Below are 19,193 nucleotides of genomic sequence, written 5' to 3'. Positions count from 1 at the left end.
TCTGCAGGTGTCAAGCGCTGGCCCTGTGATTTTTGCCTCCCACACCCGGCCACTGCCTCCCTGCTTGGAGGACACCTCAGAATTCAGAAGATATTATGAACGCGTTCGGATCAACTCTGCTTTGGTGGTTCACCGACCGTTTTTTAAACAACGCCCTAGTTGCCATCATAAATCAGGTACGAGATGTGAGAGTCCCTTTTGCCGTTTGTTCTCTCTTCTGAAATCATGGAGCACACAGGGACTTCTTAGACACAAACTCTCAATCCATCAGTTGACACTGATAACTCCGACTACGCAAAATGTCTTGTTACTGTTGTTGTTTTCTTTTAGATAAAAGGCCGGGCATGATCCTCTAATCGTGAGCCATCCTCCTCCGGGAGGCCGAGGAAAGCAGATCGCTTGAGCCCAGGAGGTGGGGACCAGGCTGGGCCAAACGGAGAAGCCCCGTCTCCACAAAAGATACCAAAATTAGCCCGGCGTGGTGGCACGGCCCCTGTGGTCCCAGCTCCTTAAAGGGCTGAGGTGGCAGGATCGCCTGAGCTGGGCAAGCGGAGGTTGCGGTGACCCTTCCTCATTCCACTGCACTCCAGCCTGGATGACACAACCAGAGCACACCTCAAAGAAAACTGCTGTTTGTTTGAAGAAAGGAACTCTTGGCTTTCATACATAAATGCTAACAACTGGTACGTTCCTTAAGTCAAAACACTTTTACTAGAGTCATTCCCAGTCTTTTCACCCAGAACCCCTGTGAAAGAATGGCGACACCTTAATCAGCTTATTTAGGTTCTCGATCAGGAAGTCTAAACCTGCCAACCAGAGTTTCTAATTCCCATGAGATGACCGGGTTAACTACCTTGACTTCACCTCCTACCAGCTCCTGCAAGCTTTGGTGAACGTTTGCCTTCTAACTCAGGGCATTTGTTGGCTTCACGCGGGCTGGTAGTCACAGGTCCGTGTGCCAGATACGACACACACACATACACACAAACAAAGACACACACACAAACGCACACACACACGCGCGCGCACACACACAAACACGCACGCGCACACACACCACCCCCCCCCCCCCATTAAGTAAACCTCGTTCTTAGGCGTTACCGACAGTGAGGGGTAGAGAGAGAAATACAAAGACATAAGCCGCAAGGCAAAACCGAGCAAGGGCAGCAGAAGAGATCAAAGTCCTGTACCCTGGGCTGTCAGCAGCATGGGGGCTGGGAAGCTCCTGGAAGCAGGCACCTGAGTGGATGCCGGTGCACGTCAAAGGAGGCCTTCAAGCCTGAAGAACACGGAAGGAGCCAGAAACGGGGTGCCACAGAGATGCCACCCTTAAGGAAGACAGAAAAGCATCCGTTCCGGGGAAGGGGACATAATCCAGTCAGCGACCGCGTAAAACTCAGACATGTCCGGGCACGGTGACTCGCGCCTGTATTCCCGTGGCTTTGGGAGGTCGAGGCCGGCGGACCACCTGAGGTCAGGAGTTGCAGACCAGCCTGACCAACCTGAGGAAATCCCGTCTCTTCTAAAAAGACGAAACTCGGTTGGGCTTGCTGGCGAGCGCCTGTAATCCCAGCTACTCAGGGGGCTGAGACAGGAGAATCGCTTGAACCCGGGAGGCGGGGTTTGCGGTGAGCCCAGATCCCACCACTGCGCTCCAGGCTGGACAACAGAAGCCAAACTCCGTCTCAAAATTGAAAAACAAAACCTCAGAAAACCTTCCCCAGCAAGGGCCAGAGACAACGCCCGTCCCTATTTCTTGACAGCAATTCAAGAGAGAATCTCAGGTGGCCTGCAAAACTCACAAGAGAGCAGAATATCCTCCCCAAGGCAGAGAAGCCACACGCTCTCTCTGGAGGAGGTGGAGTGGCCACCGATCACCCTGCAGCCCCTCCCCACTCCCAGCCAGAAACCCCAGTCCCTCGGAACCAAATTGTTTTCCACTGGCAACAACCTTCCTTCCTGGAAAATCGTTTCCCCTGCCGAAATGGAGAACAAGCACGAAACAAGCAAACACAACTCAAAACACAAACACAAGGAAGCAATCCGAGCAAGCTCTAGCTCCTCATAGCTCATCGATGCCCCCACTGGCGTGCTACTGAAAACAGCGGCTGCACCCATTAAACTCATTCATTACTGGAGAACGAGACAGACCTCAGCAGATCCCTGCTCCCACTGCGACACACCCGCTCCAAAAGACAGAAAGGAAACAACCCCCACACAACACATAAACCTGCCCCAGAATAGAATTCAGCATCAACCTAAGGATCCTGCTGTAACATTGCTACACTGACCCAGGACAGCTCAATTCTCTTCCCACCTATTTACAAAACAATCCTCATTCTGGGAGCTCCGGAAGCATGGCCAGTATTGCACTAGGATCCTCTTCGTGAGGTAGCCGGAAGTCTGGAAACACAGCAAATTTACCTATTTCTCTACACAACACGGAGGGTAATTCTCAGAAAAGGCTTAACACCCGAATCCTCATACTTCAAATGGTTGTGTTTTCCCCATTCGGACTGAAACGTGAGAGTGGAACTCGGCTGCCCAAACCGTGGCGCCGATATCAGCTGCAGGCCAGAGCAAGCCTTTCCGAGGAGATTTTAAACAACCGGTGGGAGCAAGATCCTGAAGCATTTCTTCCAAGATTGGCAGCAGGAGATGAAACCTGGCTCTACCCGGCAGGATCCTGAAGACCAAGCACGAAGCCGTGGCTAGCAAGAGGTGGCAGTGCTCCAGCCGAAGCCACAGAGGAGCAGTCAAGAGCGGAGGTCATGGCCACCGTTTGGGGGGGGATGCCAGAGGGATTCTCCTCGTTGGCTTTCTGGAGGGCCAAACCCTGATCACATCTGCTCACTGGCAGAGCCTTTTCAGAGAGTTAGCCAAAGCTGGAGCGGAGAAGGTCCCCACCAGAGAGTTCTTCTCCACCACGACAACGTTCCTGCTCATGCCTTTCTTCCAACGAGGGCAGCTGGGCAAGACTTGCCATGGGAAATCACGAGGCGTCCACCTTACCGTCCTGATTTGGCGCCTGCTGACTTCTTTTCGTTTCCTTGTCTTAGAAAACCTGTAAAGGGCACCCAGTTTTCTTCAGTTAACAACGGAAGAAAGATTGCATGGAAACAGTTACATTCCCAGGACCCTGGGGGGCTTTAGGGATGGGCTGGACGGCGGGGAGGAGACACTGCTTCCAGAAGGGTCTCGAAGTTGATGGAGACGGGGTCGAGAAGTAAAATACACCTTTTTCATTTTTCTCCCTTAATCCCACTTTTCTACGAATGTTTCCAAGTCCCCTCACACGACGGCAATCCCAGGTAAAGAGTTGTCCTCCTCTGTTGGTTCTCCTTCCTACGATTTTGTCTTGCGGTGTTGTTATTTTCGCTTTTACTCCCAAGGGGATTCTGTCTGTGTCTTTGGGAATCCACAGATGCGGGGGCTGGGAACAAGGAGGGCCAACGGTAGAACTCAGTGGGGTGTGTCCAGGCTGCAATTAACCTAATGAACCTGCCGGGCACAGCAGTCCACCTGGCGTGGACCGTCCCGATTGGCTGCGTTGGGCTGACGGAATGAATTCGTATTGGGGCGGGGCTGCCCAAGGCCCAAGGGGGTCAGGGCTTGAGTCCTGGGTGGGCCCGGGGCTGGCTATATAAGGCCGGGCTCTGGCAGCCCAGCTGCATTCCGCCTCGGACGGCGCAGCGCAGAGGTCACTCCAGGCTGCGGCTCCACATCCCGAGGGACAGAAGCGGGCCTGCTCAGCTGTCTGCAAGGACCGGCGTTCCAGACCAAGTGGCCCGCTGCTCCGAGGACCCAGCTCGCTCCAGGTTGTGGGGACTCCACGCCCCGAGGCCTGCGGTCCGCGAGGACCAGCGCCCCGGAACCAGTGGCCCACTGCTCCGAGGACCGAGCTCGCGCCAGGCTGTGACTCCACATCCCGAGGTCGCTGCCTGGCGACCGGGCAGCGAGGACCGGCCACCCCAGACTTCGTGTCCCGCCGCCCCGAGGACAGAGCCGCGAACGCGAGGACAGCGACGCCTGCACAGCTCTGCTGAGATGGCGGCAGGCTCCACTACGCTGCGCGCAGTGCAGAAGCTGCAGGTGCGTCTGGCCACGAAGACGAACCCCAAAAAGCTGGAGAAATATTTGCAGAAACTCTCCGCCCTGCCCATGACGGCAGACATCCTGGCGGAGACTGGAATCAGAAAGACGGTGAAGCGCCTGCGGAAGCACCAGCACGTGGGCGACTTTGCCAGAGACTTAGCGGCCCGGTGGAAGAAGCTGGTGCTTGTGGACCGAAACACCGGGCCTGACCCACAGGACGCTGAGGACAGCGCTTCCCGACAGCGCCTCGGGGAGGCTCTCCAGGACCAGGAAAAGGCCTGGGGCTTCCCAGAAAACGCGACGGCCCCCAGGAGCCCATCTCACAGCCCTCAGCACGGACGGACAGCACGCAGAACACCTCCGGGACAACAGAGACCTCACCCGAGGTCTCCCAGTCGCGAGCCCAGAGCCGAGAGAAAGCGCCCCAGAATGGCCCCAGCTGATTCCGGCCCCCGTCGGGACCCTCCAACGCGCACCGCTCCCCTCCCGACGCCCGAGGGCCCTGAGCCCGCTGTGCCCGGGAAGCAACCCGGAAGAGGCCACGCTCACGCCGCTCAGGGCGGGCCTCTGCCGGGTCCGGGCTGCCAGGGCCAACCTCAGGGGGAAGCGGTGGCGAGCCACAGCAAGGGGCGCAAATCGTCCCGCTGGGCTTCGGCTCACAAATCGCCTCCTGTCCAGGAAAGCCAGTCAGAGAGGCTGCAGGCGGCCGGCGCTGATTCCGCCGGGCCGAAAACGGTGCCCAGCCTTCTCTTCGCAGAGCTCTGGGACCCCTCAGCGGCCTGGATGCAGGCCAACTACGATCTGCTGTCCGCTTTTGAGGCCATGACCTCCCAGGCAGAGCCAGAAGCACTCTCCGCGCCAACGTTCCAGGAGGAAGCCGCTTTCCCTGGACGCAGAGTGAATGCTAGGCTGCAGGTGTACTCGGGCTCCAGGCCTGCCTGCCAGCTCCAGGTGCTGACGCTGCGCCAGCAGTGCCTCCCGGTGCTTAGAAACAATCCGGACGCCCTCGGCGACGTGGGAGGGGTCGCCTATTCGGTTCTTGAACCCGTTCCGGAAGGGTGGACGCCTGATCAGCTGTATCGCACAGAGAAAGACAACCACGCACTCGCTCGAGAGACAGATGAATTATGGAGGATTCATTGTCTCCAGGACTTCAAGGGAGAAAAGCCGCAGGAGCACGAGTCTTGGCGGGAGCTGTACCTGCGGCTTCGCGACGCCCGAGAGCAGCGGCTGCGAGTAGTGACCACGAAAATCCGATCTGCACTTGAAAACAAACCCAGCGGCCGACAGACAAAGATGATCTGTTTCAACTCTGTGGCCAAGACGCCTTATGATGCTTCCAGGAGGGAAGAGAAGTCTGCAGGAGCCGCTGACCCCGGAAACGGGGAGATCAAGCCAGCCCCCCAGCCCGCAGGAAGCAGCCAGGCTGCCTCCGGCCTCGGGGACGGCGGCGGCGGCGGCGGCGGCGGCGGCGGCAGCAGCAGCAGCAGCAGCAGCAGCAACGTCCTTCACGGGCTCCCTGAGAAGCGGGCCAACCCCTGCCTGAGCAGCAGCAATGAGCACGCGGCGCCCGCGGCCAAGACCCGGAAACAGGCTGCCAAGAAAGTGGCCCCGCTGATGGCCAAGGCAGTTCGAGACTACAAGAGAAGATTCTCCCGACGATAAACTCAGGACTTGCCTGACACATAAAATCTGGGGGGAGGAGGACCAATGCAAAGTCAACGCGGGTTGGGGAACGAAACTTCCAATGGACACCAGGACCCTTGGCTGGGTGCAAAGTTGAGCCTCTGAATTCTGCAGGTGTCAAGCGCTGGCCCTGTGATTTTTGCCTCCCACACCCGGCCACTGCCTCCCTGCTTGGAGGACACCTCAGAATTCAGAAGATATTATGAACGCGTTCGGATCAACTCTGCTTTGGTGGTTCACCGACCGTTTTTTAAACAACGCCCTAGTTGCCATCATAAATCAGGTACGAGATGTGAGAGTCCCTTTTGCCGTTTGTTCTCTCTTCTGAAATCATGGAGCACACAGGGACTTCTTAGACACAAACTCTCAATCCATCAGTTGACACTGATAACTCCGACTACGCAAAATGTCTTGTTACTGTTGTTGTTTTCTTTTAGATAAAAGGCCGGGCATGATCCTCTAATCGTGAGCCATCCTCCTCCGGGAGGCCGAGGAAAGCAGATCGCTTGAGCCCAGGAGGTGGGGACCAGGCTGGGCCAAACGGAGAAGCCCCGTCTCCACAAAAGATACCAAAATTAGCCCGGCGTGGTGGCACGGCCCCTGTGGTCCCAGCTCCTTAAAGGGCTGAGGTGGCAGGATCGCCTGAGCTGGGCAAGCGGAGGTTGCGGTGACCCTTCCTCATTCCACTGCACTCCAGCCTGGATGACACAACCAGAGCACACCTCAAAGAAAACTGCTGTTTGTTTGAAGAAAGGAACTCTTGGCTTTCATACATAAATGCTAACAACTGGTACGTTCCTTAAGTCAAAACACTTTTACTAGAGTCATTCCCAGTCTTTTCACCCAGAACCCCTGTGAAAGAATGGCGACACCTTAATCAGCTTATTTAGGTTCTCGATCAGGAAGTCTAAACCTGCCAACCAGAGTTTCTAATTCCCATGAGATGACCGGGTTAACTACCTTGACTTCACCTCCTACCAGCTCCTGCAAGCTTTGGTGAACGTTTGCCTTCTAACTCAGGGCATTTGTTGGCTTCACGTGGGCTGGTAGTCACAGGTCCGTGTGCCAGATACGACACACACACATACACACAAACAAAGACACACACACAAACGCACACACACACGCGCGCGCACACACACAAACACGCACGCGCACACACACCACCCCCCCCCCCATTAAGTAAACCTCGTTCTTAGGCGTTACCGACAGTGAGGGGTAGAGAGAGAAATACAAAGACATAAGCCGCAAGGCAAAACCGAGCAAGGGCAGCAGAAGAGATCAAAGTCCTGTACCCTGGGCTGTCAGCAGCATGGGGGCTGGGAAGCTCCTGGAAGCAGGCACCTGAGTGGATGCCGGTGCACGTCAAAGGAGGCCTTCAAGCCTGAAGAACACGGAAGGAGCCAGAAACGGGGTGCCACAGAGATGCCACCCTTAAGGAAGACAGAAAAGCATCCGTTCCGGGGAAGGGGACATAATCCAGTCAGCGACCGCGTAAAACTCAGACATGTCCGGGCACGGTGACTCGCGCCTGTATTCCCGTGGCTTTGGGAGGTCGAGGCCGGCGGACCACCTGAGGTCAGGAGTTGCAGACCAGCCTGACCAACCTGAGGAAATCCCGTCTCTTCTAAAAAGACGAAACTCGGTTGGGCTTGCTGGCGAGCGCCTGTAATCCCAGCTACTCAGGGGGCTGAGACAGGAGAATCGCTTGAACCCGGGAGGCGGGGTTTGCGGTGAGCCCAGATCCCACCACTGCGCTCCAGGCTGGACAACAGAAGCCAAACTCCGTCTCAAAATTGAAAAACAAAACCTCAGAAAACCTTCCCCAGCAAGGGCCAGAGACAACGCCCGTCCCTATTTCTTGACAGCAATTCAAGAGAGAATCTCAGGTGGCCTGCAAAACTCACAAGAGAGCAGAATATCCTCCCCAAGGCAGAGAAGCCACACGCTCTCTCTGGAGGAGGTGGAGTGGCCACCGATCACCCTGCAGCCCCTCCCCACTCCCAGCCAGAAACCCCAGTCCCTCGGAACCAAATTGTTTTCCACTGGCAACAACCTTCCTTCCTGGAAAATCGTTTCCCCTGCCGAAATGGAGAACAAGCACGAAACAAGCAAACACAACTCAAAACACAAACACAAGGAAGCAATCCGAGCAAGCTCTAGCTCCTCATAGCTCATCGATGCCCCCACTGGCGTGCTACTGAAAACAGCGGCTGCACCCGTTAAACTCATTCATTACTGGAGAACGAGACAGACCTCAGCAGATCCCTGCTCCCACTGCGACACACCCGCTCCAAAAGACAGAAAGGAAACAACCCCCACACAACACATAAACCTGCCCCAGAATAGAATTCAGCATCAACCTAAGGATCCTGCTGTAACATTGCTACACTGACCCAGGACAGCTCAATTCTCTTCCCACCTATTTACAAAACAATCCTCATTCTGGGAGCTCCGGAAGCATGGCCAGTATTGCACTAGGATCCTCTTCGTGAGGTAGCCGGAAGTCTGGAAACACAGCAAATTTACCTATTTCTCTACACAACACGGAGGGTAATTCTCAGAAAAGGCTTAACACCCGAATCCTCATACTTCAAATGGTTGTGTTTTCCCCATTCGGACTGAAAGGTGAGAGTGGAACTCGGCTGCCCAAACCGTGGCGCCGATATCAGCTGCAGGCCAGAGCAAGCCTTTCCGAGGAGATTTTAAACAACCGGTGGGAGCAAGATCCTGAAGCATTTCTTCCAAGATTGGCAGCAGGAGATGAAACCTGGCTCTACCCGGCAGGATCCTGAAGACCAAGCACGAAGCCGTGGCTAGCAAGAGGTGGCAGTGCTCCAGCCGAAGCCACAGAGGAGCAGTCAAGAGCGGAGGTCATGGCCACCGTTTGGGGGGGGATGCCAGAGGGATTCTCCTCGTTGGCTTTCTGGAGGGCCAAACCCTGATCACATCTGCTCACTGGCAGAGCCTTTTCAGAGAGTTAGCCAAAGCTGGAGCGGAGAAGGTCCCCACCAGAGAGTTCTTCTCCACCACGACAACGTTCCTGCTCATGCCTTTCTTCCAACGAGGGCAGCTGGGCAAGACTTGCCATGGGAAATCACGAGGCGTCCACCTTACCGTCCTGATTTGGCGCCTGCTGACTTCTTTTCGTTTCCTTGTCTTAGAAAACCTGTAAAGGGCACCCAGTTTTCTTCAGTTAACAACGGAAGAAAGATTGCATGGAAACAGTTACATTCCCAGGACCCTGGGGGGCTTTAGGGATGGGCTGGACGGCGGGGAGGAGACACTGCTTCCAGAAGGGTCTCGAAGTTGATGGAGACGGGGTCGAGAAGTAAAATACACCTTTTTCATTTTTCTCCCTTAATCCCACTTTTCTACGAATGTTTCCAAGTCCCCTCACACGACGGCAATCCCAGGTAAAGAGTTGTCCTCCTCTGTTGGTTCTCCTTCCTACGATTTTGTCTTGCGGTGTTGTTATTTTCGCTTTTACTCCCAAGGGGATTCTGTCTGTGTCCTTGGGAATCCACAGATGCGGGGGCTGGGAACAAGGAGGGCCAACGGTAGAACTCAGTGGGGTGTGTCCAGGCTGCAATTAACCTAATGAACCTGCCGGGCACAGCAGTCCACCTGGCGTGGACCGTCCCGATTGGCTGCGTTGGGCTGACGGAATGAATTCGTATTGGGGCGGGGCTGCCCAAGGCCCAAGGGGGTCAGGGCTTGAGTCCTGGGTGGGCCCGGGGCTGGCTATATAAGGCCGGGCTCTGGCAGCCCAGCTGCATTCCGCCTCGGACGGCGCAGCGCAGAGGTCACTCCAGGCTGCGGCTCCACATCCCGAGGGACAGAAGCGGGCCTGCTCAGCTGTCTGCAAGGACCGGCGTTCCAGACCAAGTGGCCCGCTGCTCCGAGGACCCAGCTCGCTCCAGGTTGTGGGGACTCCACGCCCCGAGGCCTGCGGTCCGCGAGGACCAGCGCCCCGGAACCAGTGGCCCACTGCTCCGAGGACCGAGCTCGCGCCAGGCTGTGACTCCACATCCCGAGGTCGCTGCCTGGCGACCGGGCAGCGAGGACCGGCCACCCCAGACTTCGTGTCCCGCCGCCCCGAGGACAGAGCCGCGAACGCGAGGACAGCGACGCCTGCACAGCTCTGCTGAGATGGCGGCAGGCTCCACTACGCTGCGCGCAGTGCAGAAGCTGCAGGTGCGTCTGGCCACGAAGACGAACCCCAAAAAGCTGGAGAAATATTTGCAGAAACTCTCCGCCCTGCCCATGACGGCAGACATCCTGGCGGAGACTGGAATCAGAAAGACGGTGAAGCGCCTGCGGAAGCACCAGCACGTGGGCGACTTTGCCAGAGACTTAGCGGCCCGGTGGAAGAAGCTGGTGCTTGTGGACCGAAACACCGGGCCTGACCCACAGGACGCTGAGGACAGCGCTTCCCGACAGCGCCTCGGGGAGGCTCTCCAGGACCAGGAAAAGGCCTGGGGCTTCCCAGAAAACGCGACGGCCCCCAGGAGCCCATCTCACAGCCCTCAGCACGGACGGACAGCACGCAGAACACCTCCGGGACAACAGAGACCTCACCCGAGGTCTCCCAGTCGCGAGCCCAGAGCCGAGAGACAGCGCCCCAGAATGGCCCCAGCTGATTCCGGCCCCCGTCGGGACCCTCCAACGCGCACCGCTCCCCTCCCGACGCCCGAGGGCCCTGAGCCCGCTGTGCCCGGGAAGCAACCCGGAAGAGGCCACGCTCACGCCGCTCAGGGCGGGCCTCTGCCGGGTCCGGGCTGCCAGGGCCAACCTCAGGGGGAAGCGGTGGCGAGCCACAGCAAGGGGCGCAAATCGTCCCGCTGGGCTTCGGCTCACAAATCGCCTCCTGTCCAGGAAAGCCAGTCAGAGAGGCTGCAGGCGGCCGGCGCTGATTCCGCCGGGCCGAAAACGGTGCCCAGCCTTCTCTTCGCAGAGCTCTGGGACCCCTCAGCGGCCTGGATGCAGGCCAACTACGATCTGCTGTCCGCTTTTGAGGCCATGACCTCCCAGGCAGAGCCAGAAGCACTCTCCGCGCCAACGTTCCAGGAGGAAGCCGCTTTCCCTGGACGCAGAGTGAATGCTAGGCTGCAGGTGTACTCGGGCTCCAGGCCTGCCTGCCAGCTCCAGGTGCTGACGCTGCGCCAGCAGTGCCTCCCGGTGCTTAGAAACAATCCGGACGCCCTCGGCGACGTGGGAGGGGTCGCCTACTCGGTTCTTGAACCCGTTCCGGAAGGGTGGACGCCTGATCAGCTGTATCGCACAGAGAAAGACAACCACGCACTCGCTCGAGAGACAGATGAATTATGGAGGATTCATTGTCTCCAGGACTTCAAGGGAGAAAAGCCGCAGGAGCACGAGTCTTGGCGGGAGCTGTACCTGCGGCTTCGCGACGCCCGAGAGCAGCGGCTGCGAGTAGTGACCACGAAAATCCGATCTGCACTTGAAAACAAACCCAGCGGCCGACAGACAAAGATGATCTGTTTCAACTCTGTGGCCAAGACGCCTTATGATGCTTCCAGGAGGGAAGAGAAGTCTGCAGGAGCCGCTGACCCCGGAAACGGGGAGATCAAGCCAGCCCCCCAGCCCGCAGGAAGCAGCCAGGCTGCCTCCGGCCTCGGGGACGGCGGCGGCGGCGGCGGCGGCGGCGGCGGCAGCAGCAGCAGCAGCAGCAGCAGCAACGTCCTTCACGGGCTCCCTGAGAAGCGGGCCAACCCCTGCCTGAGCAGCAGCAATGAGCACGCGGCGCCCGCGGCCAAGACCCGGAAACAGGCTGCCAAGAAAGTGGCCCCGCTGATGGCCAAGGCAGTTCGAGACTACAAGAGAAGATTCTCCCGACGATAAACTCAGGACTTGCCTGACACATAAAATCTGGGGGGAGGAGGACCAATGCAAAGTCAACGCGGGTTGGGGAACGAAACTTCCAATGGACACCAGGACCCTTGGCTGGGTGCAAAGTTGAGCCTCTGAATTCTGCAGGTGTCAAGCGCTGGCCCTGTGATTTTTGCCTCCCACACCCGGCCACTGCCTCCCTGCTTGGAGGACACCTCAGAATTCAGAAGATATTATGAACGCGTTCGGATCAACTCTGCTTTGGTGGTTCACCGACCGTTTTTTAAACAACGCCCTAGTTGCCATCATAAATCAGGTACGAGATGTGAGAGTCCCTTTTGCCGTTTGTTCTCTCTTCTGAAATCATGGAGCACACAGGGACTTCTTAGACACAAACTCTCAATCCATCAGTTGACACTGATAACTCCGACTACGCAAAATGTCTTGTTACTGTTGTTGTTTTCTTTTAGATAAAAGGCCGGGCATGATCCTCTAATCGTGAGCCATCCTCCTCCGGGAGGCCGAGGAAAGCAGATCGCTTGAGCCCAGGAGGTGGGGACCAGGCTGGGCCAAACGGAGAAGCCCCGTCTCCACAAAAGATACCAAAATTAGCCCGGCGTGGTGGCACGGCCCCTGTGGTCCCAGCTCCTTAAAGGGCTGAGGTGGCAGGATCGCCTGAGCTGGGCAAGCGGAGGTTGCGGTGACCCTTCCTCATTCCACTGCACTCCAGCCTGGATGACACAACCAGAGCACACCTCAAAGAAAACTGCTGTTTGTTTGAAGAAAGGAACTCTTGGCTTTCATACATAAATGCTAACAACTGGTACGTTCCTTAAGTCAAAACACTTTTACTAGAGTCATTCCCAGTCTTTTCACCCAGAACCCCTGTGAAAGAATGGCGACACCTTAATCAGCTTATTTAGGTTCTCGATCAGGAAGTCTAAACCTGCCAACCAGAGTTTCTAATTCCCATGAGATGACCGGGTTAACTACCTTGACTTCACCTCCTACCAGCTCCTGCAAGCTTTGGTGAACGTTTGCCTTCTAACTCAGGGCATTTGTTGGCTTCACGCGGGCTGGTAGTCACAGGTCCGTGTGCCAGATACGACACACACACATACACACAAACAAAGACACACACACAAACGCACACACACACGCGCGCGCACACACACAAACACGCACGCGCACACACACCACCCCCCCCCCCATTAAGTAAACCTCGTTCTTAGGCGTTACCGACAGTGAGGGGTAGAGAGAGAAATACAAAGACATAAGCCGCAAGGCAAAACCGAGCAAGGGCAGCAGAAGAGATCAAAGTCCTGTACCCTGGGCTGTCAGCAGCATGGGGGCTGGGAAGCTCCTGGAAGCAGGCACCTGAGTGGATGCCGGTGCACGTCAAAGGAGGCCTTCAAGCCTGAAGAACACGGAAGGAGCCAGAAACGGGGTGCCACAGAGATGCCACCCTTAAGGAAGACAGAAAAGCATCCGTTCCGGGGAAGGGGACATAATCCAGTCAGCGACCGCGTAAAACTCAGACATGTCCGGGCACGGTGACTCGCGCCTGTATTCCCGTGGCTTTGGGAGGTCGAGGCCGGCGGACCACCTGAGGTCAGGAGTTGCAGACCAGCCTGACCAACCTGAGGAAATCCCGTCTCTTCTAAAAAGACGAAACTCGGTTGGGCTTGCTGGCGAGCGCCTGTAATCCCAGCTACTCAGGGGGCTGAGACAGGAGAATCGCTTGAACCCGGGAGGCGGGGTTTGCGGTGAGCCCAGATCCCACCACTGCGCTCCAGGCTGGACAACAGAAGCCAAACTCCGTCTCAAAATTGAAAAACAAAACCTCAGAAAACCTTCCCCAGCAAGGGCCAGAGACAACGCCCGTCCCTATTTCTTGACAGCAATTCAAGAGAGAATCTCAGGTGGCCTGCAAAACTCACAAGAGAGCAGAATATCCTCCCCAAGGCAGAGAAGCCACACGCTCTCTCTGGAGGAGGTGGAGTGGCCACCGATCACCCTGCAGCCCCTCCCCACTCCCAGCCAGAAACCCCAGTCCCTCGGAACCAAATTGTTTTCCACTGGCAACAACCTTCCTTCCTGGAAAATCGTTTCCCCTGCCGAAATGGAGAACAAGCACGAAACAAGCAAACACAACTCAAAACACAAACACAAGGAAGCAATCCGAGCAAGCTCTAGCTCCTCATAGCTCATCGATGCCCCCACTGGCGTGCTACTGAAAACAGCGGCTGCACCCGTTAAACTCATTCATTACTGGAGAACGAGACAGACCTCAGCAGATCCCTGCTCCCACTGCGACACACCCGCTCCAAAAGACAGAAAGGAAACAACCCCCACACAACACATAAACCTGCCCCAGAATAGAATTCAGCATCAACCTAAGGATCCTGCTGTAACATTGCTACACTGACCCAGGACAGCTCAATTCTCTTCCCACCTATTTACAAAACAATCCTCATTCTGGGAGCTCCGGAAGCATGGCCAGTATTGCACTAGGATCCTCTTCGTGAGGTAGCCGGAAGTCTGGAAACACAGCAAATTTACCTATTTCTCTACACAACACGGAGGGTAATTCTCAGAAAAGGCTTAACACCCGAATCCTCATACTTCAAATGGTTGTGTTTTCCCCATTCGGACTGAAAGGTGAGAGTGGAACTCGGCTGCCCAAACCGTGGCGCCGATATCAGCTGCAGGCCAGAGCAAGCCTTTCCGAGGAGATTTTAAACAACCGGTGGGAGCAAGATCCTGAAGCATTTCTTCCAAGATTGGCAGCAGGAGATGAAACCTGGCTCTACCCGGCAGGATCCTGAAGACCAAGCACGAAGCCGTGGCTAGCAAGAGGTGGCAGTGCTCCAGCCGAAGCCACAGAGGAGCAGTCAAGAGCGGAGGTCATGGCCACCGTTTGGGGGGGGATGCCAGAGGGATTCTCCTCGTTGGCTTTCTGGAGGGCCAAACCCTGATCACATCTGCTCACTGGCAGAGCCTTTTCAGAGAGTTAGCCAAAGCTGGAGCGGAGAAGGTCCCCACCAGAGAGTTCTTCTCCACCACGACAACGTTCCTGCTCATGCCTTTCTTCCAACGAGGGCAGCTGGGCAAGACTTGCCATGGGAAATCACGAGGCGTCCACCTTACCGTCCTGATTTGGCGCCTGCTGACTTCTTTTCGTTTCCTTGTCTTAGAAAACCTGTAAAGGGCACCCAGTTTTCTTCAGTTAACAACGGAAGAAAGATTGCATGGAAACAGTTACATTCCCAGGACCCTGGGGGGCTTTAGGGATGGGCTGGACGGCGGGGAGGAGACACTGCTTCCAGAAGGGTCTCGAAGTTGATGGAGACGGGGTCGAGAAGTAAAATACACCTTTTTCATTTTTCTCCCTTAATCCCACTTTTCTACGAATGTTTCCAAGTCCCCTCACACGACGGCAATCCCAGGTAAAGAGTTGTCCTCCTCTGTTGGTTCTCCTTCCTACGATTTTGTCTTGCGGTGTTGTTATTTTCGCTTTTACTCCCAAGGGGATTCTGTCTGTGTCCTTGGGAATCCACAGATGCGGGGGCTGGGAACAAGGAGGGCCAACGGTAGAACTCAGTGGGGTGTGTCCAGGCTGCAATTAACCTAATGAACCTGCCGGGCACAGCAGTCCACCTGGCGTGGACCGTCCCGATTGGCTGCGTTGGGCTGACGGAATGAATTCGTATTGGGGCGGGGCTGCCCAAGGCCCAAGGGGGTCAGGGCTTGAGTCCTGGGTGGGCCCGGGGCTGGCTATATAAGGCCGGGCTCTGGCAGCCCAGCTGCATTCCGCCTCGGACGGCGCAGCGCAGAGGTCACTCCAGGCTGCGGCTCCACATCCCGAGGGACAGAAGCGGGCCTGCTCAGCTGTCTGCAAGGACCGGCGTTCCAGACCAAGTGGCCCGCTGCTCCGAGGACCCAGCTCGCTCCAGGTTGTGGGGACTCCACGCCCCGAGGCCTGCGGTCCGCGAGGACCAGCGCCCCGGAACCAGTGGCCCACTGCTCCGAGGACCGAGCTCGCGCCAGGCTGTGACTCCACATCCCGAGGTCGCTGCCTGGCGACCGGGCAGCGAGGACCGGCCACCCCAGACTTCGTGTCCCGCCGCCCCGAGGACAGAGCCGCGAACGCGAGGACAGCGACGCCTGCACAGCTCTGCTGAGATGGCGGCAGGCTCCACTACGCTGCGCGCAGTGCAGAAGCTGCAGGTGCGTCTGGCCACGAAGACGAACCCCAAAAAGCTGGAGAAATATTTGCAGAAACTCTCCGCCCTGCCCATGACGGCAGACATCCTGGCGGAGACTGGAATCAGAAAGACGGTGAAGCGCCTGCGGAAGCACCAGCACGTGGGCGACTTTGCCAGAGACTTAGCGGCCCGGTGGAAGAAGCTGGTGCTTGTGGACCGAAACACCGGGCCTGACCCACAGGACGCTGAGGACAGCGCTTCCCGACAGCGCCTCGGGGAGGCTCTCCAGGACCAGGAAAAGGCCTGGGGCTTCCCAGAAAACGCGACGGCCCCCAGGAGCCCATCTCACAGCCCTCAGCACGGACGGACAGCACGCAGAACACCTCCGGGACAACAGAGACCTCACCCGAGGTCTCCCAGTCGCGAGCCCAGAGCCGAGAGACAGCGCCCCAGAATGGCCCCAGCTGATTCCGGCCCCCGTCGGGACCCTCCAACGCGCACCGCTCCCCTCCCGACGCCCGAGGGCCCTGAGCCCGCTGTGCCCGGGAAGCAACCCGGAAGAGGCCACGCTCACGCCGCTCAGGGCGGGCCTCTGCCGGGTCCGGGCTGCCAGGGCCAACCTCAGGGGGAAGCGGTGGCGAGCCACAGCAAGGGGCGCAAATCGTCCCGCTGGGCTTCGGCTCACAAATCGCCTCCTGTCCAGGAAAGCCAGTCAGAGAGGCTGCAGGCGGCCGGCGCTGATTCCGCCGGGCCGAAAACGGTGCCCAGCCTTCTCTTCGCAGAGCTCTGGGACCCCTCAGCGGCCTGGATGCAGGCCAACTACGATCTGCTGTCCGCTTTTGAGGCCATGACCTCCCAGGCAGAGCCAGAAGCACTCTCCGCGCCAACGTTCCAGGAGGAAGCCGCTTTCCCTGGACGCAGAGTGAATGCTAGGCTGCAGGTGTACTCGGGCTCCAGGCCTGCCTGCCAGCTCCAGGTGCTGACGCTGCGCCAGCAGTGCCTCCCGGTGCTTAGAAACAATCCGGACGCCCTCGGCGACGTGGGAGGGGTCGCCTACTCGGTTCTTGAACCCGTTCCGGAAGGGTGGACGCCTGATCAGCTGTATCGCACAGAGAAAGACAACCACGCACTCGCTCGAGAGACAGATGAATTATGGAGGATTCATTGTCTCCAGGACTTCAAGGGAGAAAAGCCGCAGGAGCACGAGTCTTGGCGGGAGCTGTACCTGCGGCTTCGCGACGCCCGAGAGCAGCGGCTGCGAGTAGTGACCACGAAAATCCGATCTGCACTTGAAAACAAACCCAGCGGCCGACAGACAAAGATGATCTGTTTCAACTCTGTGGCCAAGACGCCTTATGATGCTTCCAGGAGGGAAGAGAAGTCTGCAGGAGCCGCTGACCCCGGAAACGGGGAGATCAAGCCAGCCCCCCAGCCCGCAGGAAGCAGCCAGGCTGCCTCCGGCCTCGGGGACGGCGGCGGCGGCGGCGGCGGCGGCGGCGGCAGCAGCAGCAGCAGCAGCAGCAGCAACGTCCTTCACGGGCTCCCTGAGAAGCGGGCCAACCCCTGCCTGAGCAGCAGCAATGAGCACGCGGCGCCCGCGGCCAAGACCCGGAAACAGGCTGCCAAGAAAGTGGCCCCGCTGATGGCCAAGGCAGTTCGAGACTACAAGAGAAGATTCTCCCGACGATAAACTCAGGACTTGCCTGACACATAAAATCTGGGGGGAGGAGGACCAATGCAAAGTCAACGCGGGTTGGGGAACGAAACTTCCAATGGACACCAGGACCCTTGGCTGGGTGCAAAGTTGAGCCTCTGAATTCTGCAGGTGTCAAGCGCTGGCCCTGTGATTTTTGCCTCCCACACCCGGCCACTGCCTCCCTGCTTGGAGGACACCTCAGAATTCAGAAGATATTATGAACGCGTTCGGATCAACTCTGCTTTGGTGGTTCACCGACCGTTTTTTAAACAACGCCCTAGTTGCCATCATAAATCAGGTACGAGATGTGAGAGTCCCTTTTGCCGTTTGTTCTCTCTTCTGAAATCATGGAGCACACAGGGACTTCTTAGACACAAACTCTCAATCCATCAGTTGACACTGATAACTCCGACTACGCAAAATGTCTTGTTACTGTTGTTGTTTTCTTTTAGATAAAAGGCCGGGCATGATCCTCTAATCGTGAGCCATCCTCCTCCGGGAGGCCGAGGAAAGCAGATCGCTTGAGCCCAGGAGGTGGGGACCAGGCTGGGCCAAACGGAGAAGCCCCGTCTCCACAAAAGATACCAAAATTAGCCCGGCGTGGTGGCACGGCCCCTGTGGTCCCAGCTCCTTAAAGGGCTGAGGTGGCAGGATCGCCTGAGCTGGGCAAGCGGAGGTTGCGGTGACCCTTCCTCATTCCACTGCACTCCAGCCTGGATGACACAACCAGAGCACACCTCAAAGAAAACTGCTGTTTGTTTGAAGAAAGGAACTCTTGGCTTTCATACATAAATGCTAACAACTGGTACGTTCCTTAAGTCAAAACACTTTTACTAGAGTCATTCCCAGTCTTTTCACCCAGAACCCCTGTGAAAGAATGGCGACACCTTAATCAGCTTATTTAGGTTCTCGATCAGGAAGTCTAAACCTGCCAACCAGAGTTTCTAATTCCCATGAGATGACCGGGTTAACTACCTTGACTTCACCTCCTACCAGCTCCTGCAAGCTTTGGTGAACGTTTGCCTTCTAACTCAGGGCATTTGTTGGCTTCACGCGGGCTGGTAGTCACAGGTCCGTGTGCCAGATACGACACACACACATACACACAAACAAAGACACACACACAAACGCACACACACACGCGCGCGCACACACACAAACACGCACGCGCACACACACCACCCCCCCCCCATTAAGTAAACCTCGTTCTTAGGCGTTACCGACAGTGAGGGGTAGAGAGAGAAATACAAAGACATAAGCCGCAAGGCAAAACCGAGCAAGGGCAGCAGAAGAGATCAAAGTCCTGTACCCTGGGCTGTCAGCAGCATGGGGGCTGGGAAGCTCCTGGAAGCAGGCACCTGAGTGGATGCCGGTGCACGTCAAAGGAGGCCTTCAAGCCTGAAGAACACGGAAGGAGCCAGAAACGGGGTGCCACAGAGATGCCACCCTTAAGGAAGACAGAAAAGCATCCGTTCCGGGGAAGGGGACATAATCCAGTCAGCGACCGCGTAAAACTCAGACATGTCCGGGCACGGTGACTCGCGCCTGTATTCCCGTGGCTTTGGGAGGTCGAGGCCGGCGGACCACCTGAGGTCAGGAGTTGCAGACCAGCCTGACCAACCTGAGGAAATCCCGTCTCTTCTAAAAAGACGAAA

At 57.1% G+C, this 19,193-nt stretch overlaps 4 protein-coding genes across 8 annotated transcripts in view; 3 read left to right on the top strand and 1 right to left on the bottom strand.

The window, feature by feature from the left end:
• The window catches only part of KATNAL2 (katanin catalytic subunit A1 like 2), a 495,511-nt gene that overhangs the window by 365,339 nt on the left and 110,979 nt on the right, over nucleotides 1–19,193 (bottom strand). The window lies entirely within an intron of this gene.
• On the top strand, nucleotides 4,048–5,760 carry LOC129051571 (elongin-A3-like). Its single transcript, XM_054537861.2, has one exon. The coding sequence runs from the start codon at nucleotides 4,048–4,050 to the stop codon at nucleotides 5,758–5,760; it is 1,713 nt and encodes a 570-aa protein (XP_054393836.2).
• Nucleotides 9,934–11,646, top strand: LOC129051583 (elongin-A3-like). Its single transcript, XM_054537873.2, has one exon. It carries the CDS (start codon nucleotides 9,934–9,936, stop codon nucleotides 11,644–11,646), a length of 1,713 nt encoding a protein of 570 aa, XP_054393848.2.
• LOC129051582 (elongin-A3-like) lies at nucleotides 15,820–17,532 on the top strand. Its single transcript, XM_054537872.2, has one exon. It carries the CDS (start codon nucleotides 15,820–15,822, stop codon nucleotides 17,530–17,532), a length of 1,713 nt encoding a protein of 570 aa, XP_054393847.2.

This window comes from Pongo abelii, chromosome 17 (assembly GCF_028885655.2).
Source record: "Pongo abelii isolate AG06213 chromosome 17, NHGRI_mPonAbe1-v2.0_pri, whole genome shotgun sequence".
Taxonomy (NCBI): domain Eukaryota; kingdom Metazoa; phylum Chordata; class Mammalia; order Primates; family Hominidae; genus Pongo; species Pongo abelii.
The sequence above is the reverse complement of the archived record's forward strand: the minus strand, read 5'-3'. Positions and strand labels throughout refer to the sequence as shown.

What these genes read in the sequence shown, in the direction of transcription:
- LOC129051571 (XM_054537861.2), top strand. Translation starts at nt 4,048, where the DNA reads ATGGCGGCAGGCTCCACTACGCTGCGCGCAGTGCAGAAGCTGCAGGTG.
- LOC129051582 (XM_054537872.2), top strand. Translation starts at nt 15,820, where the DNA reads ATGGCGGCAGGCTCCACTACGCTGCGCGCAGTGCAGAAGCTGCAGGTG.
- LOC129051583 (XM_054537873.2), top strand. Translation starts at nt 9,934, where the DNA reads ATGGCGGCAGGCTCCACTACGCTGCGCGCAGTGCAGAAGCTGCAGGTG.